We start from the raw sequence: 12,106 nt of genomic DNA on the forward strand, positions 1-12,106 counted from the left end.
CAGAGAAATATGATTGCTTTTCTATATAGCATTGTGACTACATTATTAATCCTTGTTGTAGTATAAAAATCACAGGATAAAAGGAGATAATCATTTTTTAGCTGATGTTTTCAAACAGGAAAATATATCAACAATTTTGGGGAAAATTTTGATCACGTTTATTTAAAAATTTTTATTACTGCCTATTTAATCAAACAAGACATACAAAAATAAACAGTAACTGTTCTAAATCTCACCTCCACTAGCAACATCAAGAAAAATAATTACCAACTACTTGTTCATCAATTAAAAACACATTCTAGGATAACTTACTGGTTTTATAGTCACAAATTTTATATTCATTATGAAATAACACTGTATATATGTTATTCTTAGCACTTTATTGATTTCACATGAGTTCATAGTTTCCAGAAATTGTGACAATGTAATATTATTTAAAACAAAGTTATAAAAATACGCTTTTTTGAGAAGTGTTATTTAGAATCAAAAACAAAAAAAAGGAGTGTGAATGACACATCAAAATTAGTATTTGAAAAAAAACATATCTTAATATATTAACATTCATTCTATCAAAGATATAGCAAAATCAGAGACTGACTATATTCAGATTTGTTTGAAGAACTCACATTCATTAAATCCTTATCATGTGATAGGAACAATGATACAGAGTGAGGTGAATCAAAGCATGGAGGAGGAGAGCCTGATAGGAAGTGGGTAGGCAGACCAAGGAAGGCTTCTCAGAGAAGAGGACTTCTTCAAGCTATCTTTAAAAGATAGGTTGGAATGTGTTGGTTTAGAAGATCAAGTTGAAAGAATGGATAGTTAAGAGAAAAAAGGCATTCAGTGAGAACAAAATAGAGAGGCATGATGTGCTAAGCTTTGAAGCCTTTTTCTGATTTGTAATGTCAAAATTACATATTATTTAATATATTTAAGTTATATTAATGTTTTCCAACCAACCTCTTCTATGCTATGCTATATTTCTCAATAATTAGAAATAATTATTTTTATTCACTATTTACAAGCCAATTCATATTTTGTTTATTTTTTAGAAGAAGTAAGTTTGTGCCCACCTGTGTGCGTCCAAGACATGTGTAAGTTTTGGGAGGATGAGATGAAGAAGCTTCTACTTTTTAATCACTATTTGCTAGGAAATATGCTAGGCTCCTCCCTCAAAATGATTCTGGGAAGGGCTTCCCTGGTGGCACAGTGGTTGAGAGTCTGCCTGCTGATGCAGGGAACACGGGTTTGTGCCCCGGTCCAGGAAGATCCCACATGCCGCGGAGCGGCTGGGCCCATGAGCCATGGCCGATGAGCCTGCACGTCCGGAGCCTGTGCTCCGCAATGGGAGAGGCCACAACAGTGAGAGGCCTGCGTACCACAAAAAAAAAAAACACCTCCTATAGGAAATATGATTGTTAAATGTCCATAAGAGCCAATACTGTCTATAGATTCAATGCAATCTCTTGAAAAAATTTCAATGATATTCTTCACAGATACAGGAAAAACAACCCTAAAATTTGTACAGAACCACCAAAGACCTCAAGGAGCCATAGCAATCCTGAGAAAGAACAAAGATGGAGGTTTCGTGTTTCCTGATTTCACACTATACTACAAAGCTAGAGTAATCAAAGCAGTATGGTATTGGCATAATAGACACATAGACAATGGAACAGATGGAGAGCCCAGAAATAAACCCTTGCATATATGGTCAACTAATATCTGACAAGGGAGCCATGAATAATTAATGGAGAAAAGACAAGCTCTTTAATAAATGGTATTAGCAAAACCAGTTAGCCACAGGCAGAAGAATGAAATTGAACCCCTATCTTATACCACCCACAACATTTAACTCAAAATGTATTAAAGAATTAAACATAAGACCTGAAACCACAAAACTCCTAGAAGAAAACAGGGGAAAACACCTGGACATTGGCCTTGACAATAATTTTTTGGATATGACATCGAAAGCACAAGCAACAAGAGCAAAAGTAGTAAGTTGTACTACATTAAACTAAAAAGCTTCTACACAGCAAAAGAAACAACAGAATTTATTGGCAATCTACAGGATGGAATAAAATATTTGCAAATCATATATCTGAAAAGGGGTTAATACCAAAAATATATAAAGAACTCATACAACTCAGAAGCAAAAAACCAAGCAATCCAATTTAAAAGTGGACAAAAGAAATGAATAGAAGTTTTTTACCTAAGAAGACATACAAATGGCTAACATGAAAAGATGCTCAACATAACTAATTAGAAAAACGCAAATAAAATCACAATGAGATATCACTTCACATCTGTTAGAATGGGTAGCATCAAGAAGACAAGAAATAAGTATTGGTGAGGATATGGAGAAAAGAGAGCCCTTGTGCACTGTTGGTGGGAATGTAAATAAGTACAGCCATTATGGAGAACAGTATGGAGGTTCCTCATAAAATTGAAAATAGAACTACCATATGATTCAGCAATCCCACTCCTGGGTATATATCCAAAGGAAATGAAATCAGGATCTTGAAGAGATGTCTGCACTCCCATATTCATTGCAGCACTATTCACAACAGCCAAGATATGGAAGCAACCTAAGTGTCCATCAGTGAATGAATGGATAAAGAAGATGTGTTACATATATCTAGGAATATTATTCAGCCACAAGAAAGAAGGAAATCATGCCATTTGCAACAATGTTGGATGGACCTTGAAGGCATTATGCTAAGTGAAGTAAGTCAGACAGAGAAAGATGAATCCTGTATGGTATCACTTATATGTGGAATCTGAAAAAGCCAAACTCACAGAAACAGAATAGATTGGTTGTTACCAGAGGTTGGCTGTGTGGAAATGGGGAAATGTTGGTCAAAGTGTACAAACTTGTAGCCATAAGATGAATAAGTTCTAGAAATCTAAGGTACATGATGATGATTCTAGTTAACAGTACTGTATTATACAGTTGAAAGTTGCTAAGAGAGGAGATCTTAAATGTTCTCACCACAGAAAAGAAAAGATGTTAGATGATAGAGGTATTAGCTATTCACACTATGGTGCTAATTATTTCACAGTACATAAGTGTATCAAATCAATACATTGTATACTTTAAACTTACACAATGTTATATCTCAATTATACCTCTATTTTTAAAAAAGGAATAAAAGAAAAATCTCCTAAGACTTTCTGCAATTTCAAAGAGAAGTATCTGGATTTTTTGTAGGCAAAAAAAAGGTGAATGATAATTCGATGTCCATATTCTCTGATGTTGGGCCATGTTCTTGACACCCAATAAAAATGCCACCAGAATCGAAAAATTCGAAACACAGAATGCATGAAAGAAAATATGCTTATGACTAGTTATTATAAATCATAAAAATAAGCTTCTGAATCAGGGCCTGGCACTTTTTTTCATGAAGGGCCAGACAGTCAATATTTCAGGCTTTGTGAACCAAGAGGCAAAACCAACAATGCTGTGTGTGTACTTATTTTAAATTTTAAATGTATCCATTTAAAAATGCAAAAACCATTCTTGGCTGACTGACTGCAAAAATTAAAAGCAGCTGGACAAATCTGGCCCACAAGCTGTGGTTTGCTGAACTCTGTTCTAATGAATCACAAAATTGAGCTTGATGACATATTTTTAAAAATTTCACTTCTGTTAAATATGTTCAATATACTAAAAATTCTAGACTTGTTTTTGGATCCTGAGGTCTGGTATCTCTACCTGGACATCAAAACATTGACATGTATTTGTAATACAATAAAAATAATAATTGGGAAAACTAATAGGTACTGTCTAATAAAAAATAATTACAATCAAAATCATTCATGCACAAAGCACAAAACTATTTTCTGTTCTGTAGAAAACTTCAATATAAACATTAAAATTTAAAAATGTTAGTCCAATTTCCAGCTAATACATAAAATAATTGATAAAGCTGGTTCCCTATATTTGAAGATGTTAGTATGACTAAATATGATGGCCCAATATTTCCTTATTTATATGGACAAATGCCACCTTTTCCCTTAATCTCCTGATTTTGCACCCATCATTCTACATATTGCTCTTGACAATCAGTTACAGCTTTTTTCTACCAAAATCTAGAAATCCTTCCAAGCGCTTAGTCTTTCTGACTTCTCTGAAGTGTTTTATAATACTGACCAGTGTCTACTTCTGGACATTTCCCCCTTATCTTTCATTTAGGTATTACCTTCTCATTCTTCTCCTCAAACACTTTCTTCCTTCCATTTCTATTCTTACTCATTACTCATGTCTCCTACTCTTCATAATGATCAAGTGTGGTAGACTGTTAGCTGTTTGTGATACCCAATTCCTCATCTTCCTGGGGTACAAAAAGTAGAGTATGTTTCCCAGTTTTCCTTGAAGTTTAGTTGGTACTATTTATAGTGTCCTATCTGATGGAAGGTGAGTAGAAGTGATGTGAACCACTTCCTTTTTATACAAGATCCTCTCTCTCTTTCTCAGACTATCTGCTAGATGTCAACACCCAAGGTGGTTGTGGAAATCAAACAGTGAGGTTGACTGAGCTTTCATTGGGCTGTGTCCCTCCATGAGGCACCCTCATCAATTGTGCAATGAGTAAAAAAAACCTTTATTAGGTTAAGTGACGGCAATTTGGGGTGTGTGTACACTAAGTATTTGGGAAGATTCATCCCTTCCAACACAACCTCTTTTCTAAGTTAATTCTAATCCATTAGATTAGAATCCATCCATTCTAACATCATAAACTCTTTTCTTTTCTGTAACTTACATTTACAGGTCTGAGTCATAAATACTATTCTAGCGTGTATTTAAGATCATGCCAACACATTTTTAATACCTACCACCACATAAAACTGAAACAGGATAAAACTGGATGCATCTCGACAAGTGGACACCTTTCTCAACTTTTATTTGAGGTTCCCTTAGTCTCTCAAGCCAAAAATCGTAGAGGTGGATATCTTTACTCTTTATCTTCCAAAAACAATTTTAGGTCTTATAGTTTCTCTCTTAGAAAAAAATTTCACTTCTTGCCATTTCATTTTCAGAGCCACCTCTCAATATCTCATAATTATTTTTATTACCTCCATTTTACACATGAGGAAACTGGGGCACATAAAGGTTAATTAAATGGCCCAAAGTCACATAAGCCTTTAAGTAGAGGAGCTAGGATTCGGACCCAGTCTTGGCTCAGGGGTCTATATGGTCAAGAACTACAAAGACCACATTTATAATAGAGTTAAACAGTGTAAAATGAGAAAATCACTCTTGAGATTAAAAAAAAAATGCAATGTAAGTATTTAGTTGCTAAAATTAACTTTGAAAATGAATATTTTTGTCCTTATAGATGTGAAAAATCATAAAAATAGACCAATATAAAAATTAAATATTGCCTTCTAATCATGAAAATCATAGATTTTATAAAAGATGCTTTTAAAGAAATACAGAGATCTTTACTAAGTTTCCACCATTCATTTAAAAATAAATGTTTTTATCATAAAATGTTTAGATAATTATATTTTCTAGAATATATCAATACAAATTAGTTTTAAAAAAAACAGAAAAATATATATTTCCTATGCCATGCCATATATGTACATATATATACATATATCCCATGCCTCCATAACATCTTAGAAAATCTACTCCCTAATACACAAATTCCATGTGTCTGCCAATAAAAATATTAAAGACTATAAGGTCAAATCTATAAGAATATAGTTTTTGTACATTGTCCAAATCAAAATATTTTGATTCTGTTTTTGCTGTCAAGCACATTTGCCAACTTTTATGCTTTCATTTTATGTCTGTTTTGTCTTTACTATTATAAAAATGAAATCAAATAAGTAATATATTTATTTCTTAGAGACAAACACATCAAGAATGATTTATGTTATGGGTACTTTGCTGTCATAGAATGTATGCTATTTATTCTTGAACAGAGAATTCTAGCTTACCTTCTTTTGTAGGACACAATGGAAAATGAATATAAACATTCCCTGTAGAGAATTGAAAATGGTGAAGAGATACGCCATGATGACTGTGCTTTCATTAATATACATGAGTCCAAAGGCCCAGGTCAATCCTAATAGGCAGAGAAGAGCTATTGCACCTATAACCCATGACCTGCAGAGAGAAGAGAAAATTAAGGGTTATCAAATAATTTGTCTTTAATTAACACAGTCATATTGTATCAACAATACTGACACTGAAAAAAATGTTACAGTTTTATTGACAGAAAATGTAAGACAGGTGGTATAAGTACTTTAAGATTTTAATGAGAACTTACATGTTTTCAAGCTTGAGGAGATATACATGAATGAAAATGCTATAAACACAGAAATTCACTTATGCAAAAGCAGATTTGTACTATTAAATTATTCATGTATTTGCAGCACATACGCAAATGGTATGGAGATGTAATTATGGTGAATGGCAAGGGGGAAGAGTCTGTAAAGCTATGTTAGTCTCCACTGGTCTCATTGGTATGATAACATTTGTTTGATTGGACTCTTTCCATTAATCAAACACTTGTTTGATTGGACTCTTCATCTGATACACTTTTACCCCATTTTTCCAAATTTCCTCTTTTTCCATAAAAAATTTAGTGTTTACAGACAAGAACAGAAGGAACCAGTATATGGAAGATGTATAAAATTTTAAACTTCTATTTGTCTGATTCTATAGTTAAGTAGAACAAGTGTGAGATACAGTAAATGGGAAAAAATAGTTCCCCTCTAGATCACCATCTACTCTTTCAGCCTTTGGATTGCTGTGTCTTGGGTTATGTTGGACTAGACTTTGGATATCGGGCAATTGGCAGCTTTGTTGAAAAGAAGCCCAATAGCTCAGGACACCTTCGTGTCTTTGAAGTGTCTGCAAACTCACAGGAGAAAATGAAGCTGAGAATGGGATGGAGAGGGATGAACAAAGTAGTCCAGAATGGAAGACAAATTCTCACTCTCACTCCATTCCCTTAGTTTCCTCCAAGCTGCCATTCACAATAGTAATAAATGGGTGACAAAAGTCCATATATTTGTAGTTATGTATTATGTATTTACTATCAAAATAAAATGAATCTTTCCAATAGACGGGAATCCAATAATTGAAAATGGAGTCTTCTCAACTTCTCTCTAAGTATATAGAATAGGACCAAAACAGTCTAGATCTCTATACTCTTATGAGCCCACCTTTTCCTTTCCCAGTATACCTTCCTGAACATGGTAATCTAATATTTATTTTTAGCAGACTGCTATCTGCTACTTACATTGTCTAAGGAATAAATATGGAGATTGAAACTTTACAGAACGAAGGGGAAAAATCACATATGTTTACTATAATCTGAAGCTGGGTTTAATAAATTTTTCAGAGAGAACTACGTCTTAAGAAAAATATGTCCCAAAGTAGTCAAATATTATTAAAGTCTTATTAAAATTAATCTCAAATATTTACCATTTTCCTTCTACAACCATCAGCCACTATATTTCAGATGTAAACATCCACTAAATTTAATGTGCTTAATTTAAAACTTTAATACTCTTGAATAAAGAATTCCTAAAGGAAGCTTGCCATTGTATGTGGCATGTTTGCTTATACAAATTAGAAAACATTTTAGATATTAATATCTTATTTTACAAGCAGATTCAGAAGTATGGGAACTTTCAAAGTAAAGCTCTTATTTGTTTACAGGTATTGGAATAAGGAAAAATGGGAAGAGTCGCCATTAAGTCAAAATTGCTATTCAGATTTAGAAATAAAATGATAGGATAAAATACTCAAGCCAGCTATTATCCACTAGAAAACACATGATGGGCCCAAGTGTTAATGATATAAAAGAGTGATGAGCCCAACTTCAAAAGAAAAAAATAAGCAAGAGCATGAAGAAGTAAGTGAAATGGTATTGGAGAAAATGAAAACAAAGGACTCTTCACCAGAAGAACAAACTGAAAGTCTACAGCAAGGTCACCCAAAGGTTGCCAATCTTACAGGACATGTAATTTTAAAATGTACAAAGGAAAAAAACCCCAAATATTAGCATTTGTGTTTATGCTTATAGATTAGTACAGACTTGTAGCTTTGTTTTAGAAATTTAAAAGATACGTTCATAAACAATTGGATCAACAATCAAGTGACGTATCGAATTTGAAAGAGACAATTTTGCATATGTAAAGTTTAATTTTTGAAGGAGATATTTTCCCCTTTTGGATATTTAACCTAAAAATTCATTAGTTTCATTTGCAGTTGGGTAGTTTCATACCCCTGAGATCATTTGAAGATATAACACTAAATCACGAAATAATTTTAGATGAATGATGTCCAAACAAACAACAGAAATGAGGACATATGCAACACAGAGGAGCACACCGAAATGAAAGGAGAAATCTATTAAAAGCAAAACAAGTCTGTACCACATGAAATTGCTATTACTGTGGCACTAAATTCAGGTGATATCCAATTAAAAGAGGTGAAGCAGAATTTTTCTGGCAATACACCTGCAGCATATTTATTCTGCATAGAAGTTGTATGCCTGATTATTTTCCTGCACAGTTTGCTCTTCTGCCTCAATGTGAATGACAGAAGCTCTAATGATTTTTCAGTACTGATCTGACAGCTGGTTCATGGGACCACACTGATAAATGGAATTTATCAGCCATTCAGGTCATTCTTACTTGATGAAGGGTCTGTTATCCTCATAGCTAAAGAATGCATAGACATAAAGACAAGAACACCAACATTAGCATTTTATGACAAAGAATTTCATATGAAAAATATTCTCCTGGTCCCCAAAAAGGCCTCTGTCCCCCACCTCCCTAAAAAGCATCATAAACTTCCCTTTATATCTAAAAGGTAAATGCTAAAATGACCATGAGAACTTAAATAACGAGGAATAAAATCAATTTTACAATACTGCAATATCCCTTATGAGACTAAAAAAATCCATTTTTTCATCATATGCTCATATTACTTGTGACTTGACAGAGACATTTATTTCTAAGAGATCACATTTCTCTAGAGAATGAGAAATCTTATGAGCAATCTGGAAAAGGCTTGGGGGCATACTTAAAGTGACAGATTTCATGTCACCTAAAGGTCTTCTTATTGTATAATATTAGTAGGTAAGATTACTTAATTATGGACAGTGCACTTCTGAGTAATTTTAACTTGCAGATGATTGACCTGAGTTAAATCTGAACATTATAGCTCTTTAAAAATAATCAACCCAACTACTTTAAAATTCTTTCTGATAGTGCACTGAGAAAAAATTTTGAATAATCTTTTGTAGTAATACGAGCAAACAGATGGCACCTGTTCATTATCACTTATATATACTAATCTATTTAGTATCATCCTGATAAAATGAGATCCAAGCACCAAATTAGTAAAGACTAGTTAGGGGATATTTTGGATATTTTTTTACAAACATAGTTGCTACTCAGTTAATTGTGATAGGACAGAAAAGAAACGGAAAGCTGTGTCCTCTTTTCTCTTACCTCTTGCAAGAGGCAATAGTTTCTGATATTATGCATATACAAGTAAAGCTCTTAGAAAGGCTCCAACTGTGATGCATTTTGAACATCAGAACCACTGATAAAAAAAACCTTACTCTCCAGGGTGATGAAAGGGTAAAGAATACAGTGAGAGCCTGGGCTTTGAAGCCAGTTTGCCTGAGGTTTACATCCTAACTTAATTCACTTACTAGCTATTTGATCTTAGGCAAAGATTAATTAGCCTGTGGTTGTGTCATTTTATACATCTATAAAATGGTGGTAATTTTCTTGTGATAATGAAATGATATACTGTGTATCGAGTGCTCAGAACAGTGTCTGACATATTGTGTTTGATAAATATCACATAGTTATTATTAGACTATTTTCACAATGAAAATACAGAATTTCTTTCCCAAAGAATAAAACACCAAATAATAAGGGAGAGGACTGGAAGCGTGAACACAGCCTGAAGGGGTTAGTGCACCACGGCTAGCTGGGAGGGAGTCCGGGAAAAAGTCTGGACCTGCCGAAGAGGCAAGAGACTTTTTCTTCCCTCTTTGTTTCCTGCTGCGCGAGGAGAGGGGATTAAGAGCGCTGTTTAAAGGAGTTCCAAAGGTGGGCGCGAGTCGCGGCTAACAGCGCGGACCGCAGAGACAGGCATGAGACGCTAAGGCTGCTGTTGCCGCCACCAAGAAGCCTGTGTGAGAGCACAGGTCACAATCCACACCTCCCTTCCGGGGAGCGTATGCAACCCGCCACTGCCAGGTTCCCGGGACCCAGGGACAACTTCCCCGGGAGAACGCACGGTGCGCACGTGCAACGTCACGCCGGCCTCTGCCGCCGCAGACTCGCCCCACACTCCATACCCCTCCCTCCCCTCGGCCTGAGTGAGCCAGAGACCCCGAATCAGTGGCTCCTTTAACCCCGTCCTGTCTGAGCAAAGAACAGACGCCCTCCGGTGACCTACGCGCAGAGGCGGGGCCAAATCCAAAGCTGAACCCCAGGAGCTGTGCGAACAAAGAAGAGAAAGGGAGATCTCTCCCAGCAGCCACAGGAGCAGCGGATTAAATCTCCACAATCAACTTGATGTCCCCTGCATCTGTGGAATACCTGAATAGACAACGAATCATCCCAAATTCAGGATGTGGACTTTGAGAGCAAGATTTATTATTTTTTCCCCTTTTCCTCTTTTTGTGAGTGTGTATGTGTATGCTTCTGTGTGAGATTTTGTCTGTATAGCTTCGCTTTCACCATTTGTCCTAGGGTACCATCCGTCTGGTTTTTTGTTGTTTCTTTTTCACTTGTTAAAAATATTGTTTTCTTAATAATTTTTTATTTTAATTATTTTATTTTACCTTACTTTATTTTATTTTCTTTTATCTTCTTTCTTTCTTTCTTTTTCTTTCCCTCCCTCCCTTTCTTCCTTCCTTTCTTTCTACTTTTTCTCCCTTTTATTCTGAGCCATGTGGATGAAAGGCTCTTGGTGCTGCAGCCAGGAGTCAGTGCTGTGCCTCTGAGGTGGGAGAGCCAACTTCAGGACACTGGTCCACAACAGACCTCCCAGCTCCACGTAATATCAAACAGTGAAAATCTCCCAGAGATCTCCATCTCAACACCAACACCCAGCTTCACTCAACGACCAGCAAGCTACAGTACTGGACACCCTATACCAAACAACTAGCAAGACAGGAACACAGCCCCATCCATTAGCAGAGAGGCTGCCTAAAATCATAATAAGTCCACAGACACCCCCAAACACACCACAAGATGTGGACCTGCCCAGCAGAAAGACAAGATCCAGCTTCATCCACCAGAACACACGCACTAGTACCTCCACGAGGAAGCCTGCACAACCCACTGAACCAACTTTAGCCACTGGGGACAGACACCAAAAACAAGGGGAACTATGAACCTGCAGCCTGCAAAAAGGAGACCCCAAACACAGTAAGATAAGCAAAATGAGAAGACACAGACACACAGCAGATGAAACAGCAAGATAAAAACCCACCAGACCAAACAAATGAAGAGGAAATAGGCAGTCTACCTGGAAAAGAATTCAGAATAATGATAGTAAAGATGATCCAAAATCTTGGAAATAGAATAGATAAAATGCAAGAAACATTTAACAAGGACCTAGAAGAACGAAAGATGAAACAAGCAACGATGAACAACAGAATAAATGAAATTAAAAATACTCTAGAAGAGATCAATAGCAGAATAACTGAGGCAGAAGAACGGACAAGTGACCTGGAAGATACAATAGTGGAAATAACTACTGCAGAGCAGAATAAAGAAAAAAGAATGAAAAGAACTGAGGACAGTCTCAGAGACCTCTGGGACAACATTAAACACACCAACATTCGAATTATAGGGGTTCCAGAAGAAGAGAAAAAGAAAGGGACTGAGAAAATATTTGAAGAGATTATAGTTGAAAACTTCCCTAATATTGGGAAAGGAAATAGTTAATCAAGTCCAGGAAGCACAGAGAGTCCCATACAGGATAAATCCAAGGAGAAATATGCCAGACACATATTAATCAAACTGTCAAAAATTAAATACAAAGAAAACATATTAAAAGCAGCAAGGGAAAAACAACAAATAACACACAAGGGAATCCCCATAAGGTTAA

At 35.5% G+C, this 12,106-nt stretch overlaps 1 protein-coding gene across 9 annotated transcripts in view; it reads right to left on the reverse strand.

The window, feature by feature from the left end:
- ADGRL3 (adhesion G protein-coupled receptor L3) overlaps nt 1-12,106 on the reverse strand; it is an 854,596-nt gene that overhangs the window by 34,320 nt on the left and 808,170 nt on the right. For 5 of the 9 annotated variants that reach the window (XM_060148098.1, XM_060148097.1, XM_060148092.1 and 2 more), the window contains 2 exons: nt 8,659-8,685; nt 5,947-6,115 (listed from right to left, as the gene is read on the reverse strand). In XM_060148098.1, the coding sequence (XP_060004081.1) occupies nt 5,947-6,115; nt 8,659-8,685 (196 nt within the window). The remainder of the gene's footprint in view (nt 1-5,946; nt 6,116-8,658; nt 8,686-12,106) is intronic. The other 4 variants (XM_060148094.1, XM_060148096.1, XM_060148095.1 and 1 more) reach the window with 1 other exon arrangement.

The sequence above is a fragment of the Lagenorhynchus albirostris genome, chromosome 4 (assembly GCF_949774975.1).
Source record: "Lagenorhynchus albirostris chromosome 4, mLagAlb1.1, whole genome shotgun sequence".
In the NCBI taxonomy this organism is placed as follows: domain Eukaryota; kingdom Metazoa; phylum Chordata; class Mammalia; order Artiodactyla; family Delphinidae; genus Lagenorhynchus; species Lagenorhynchus albirostris.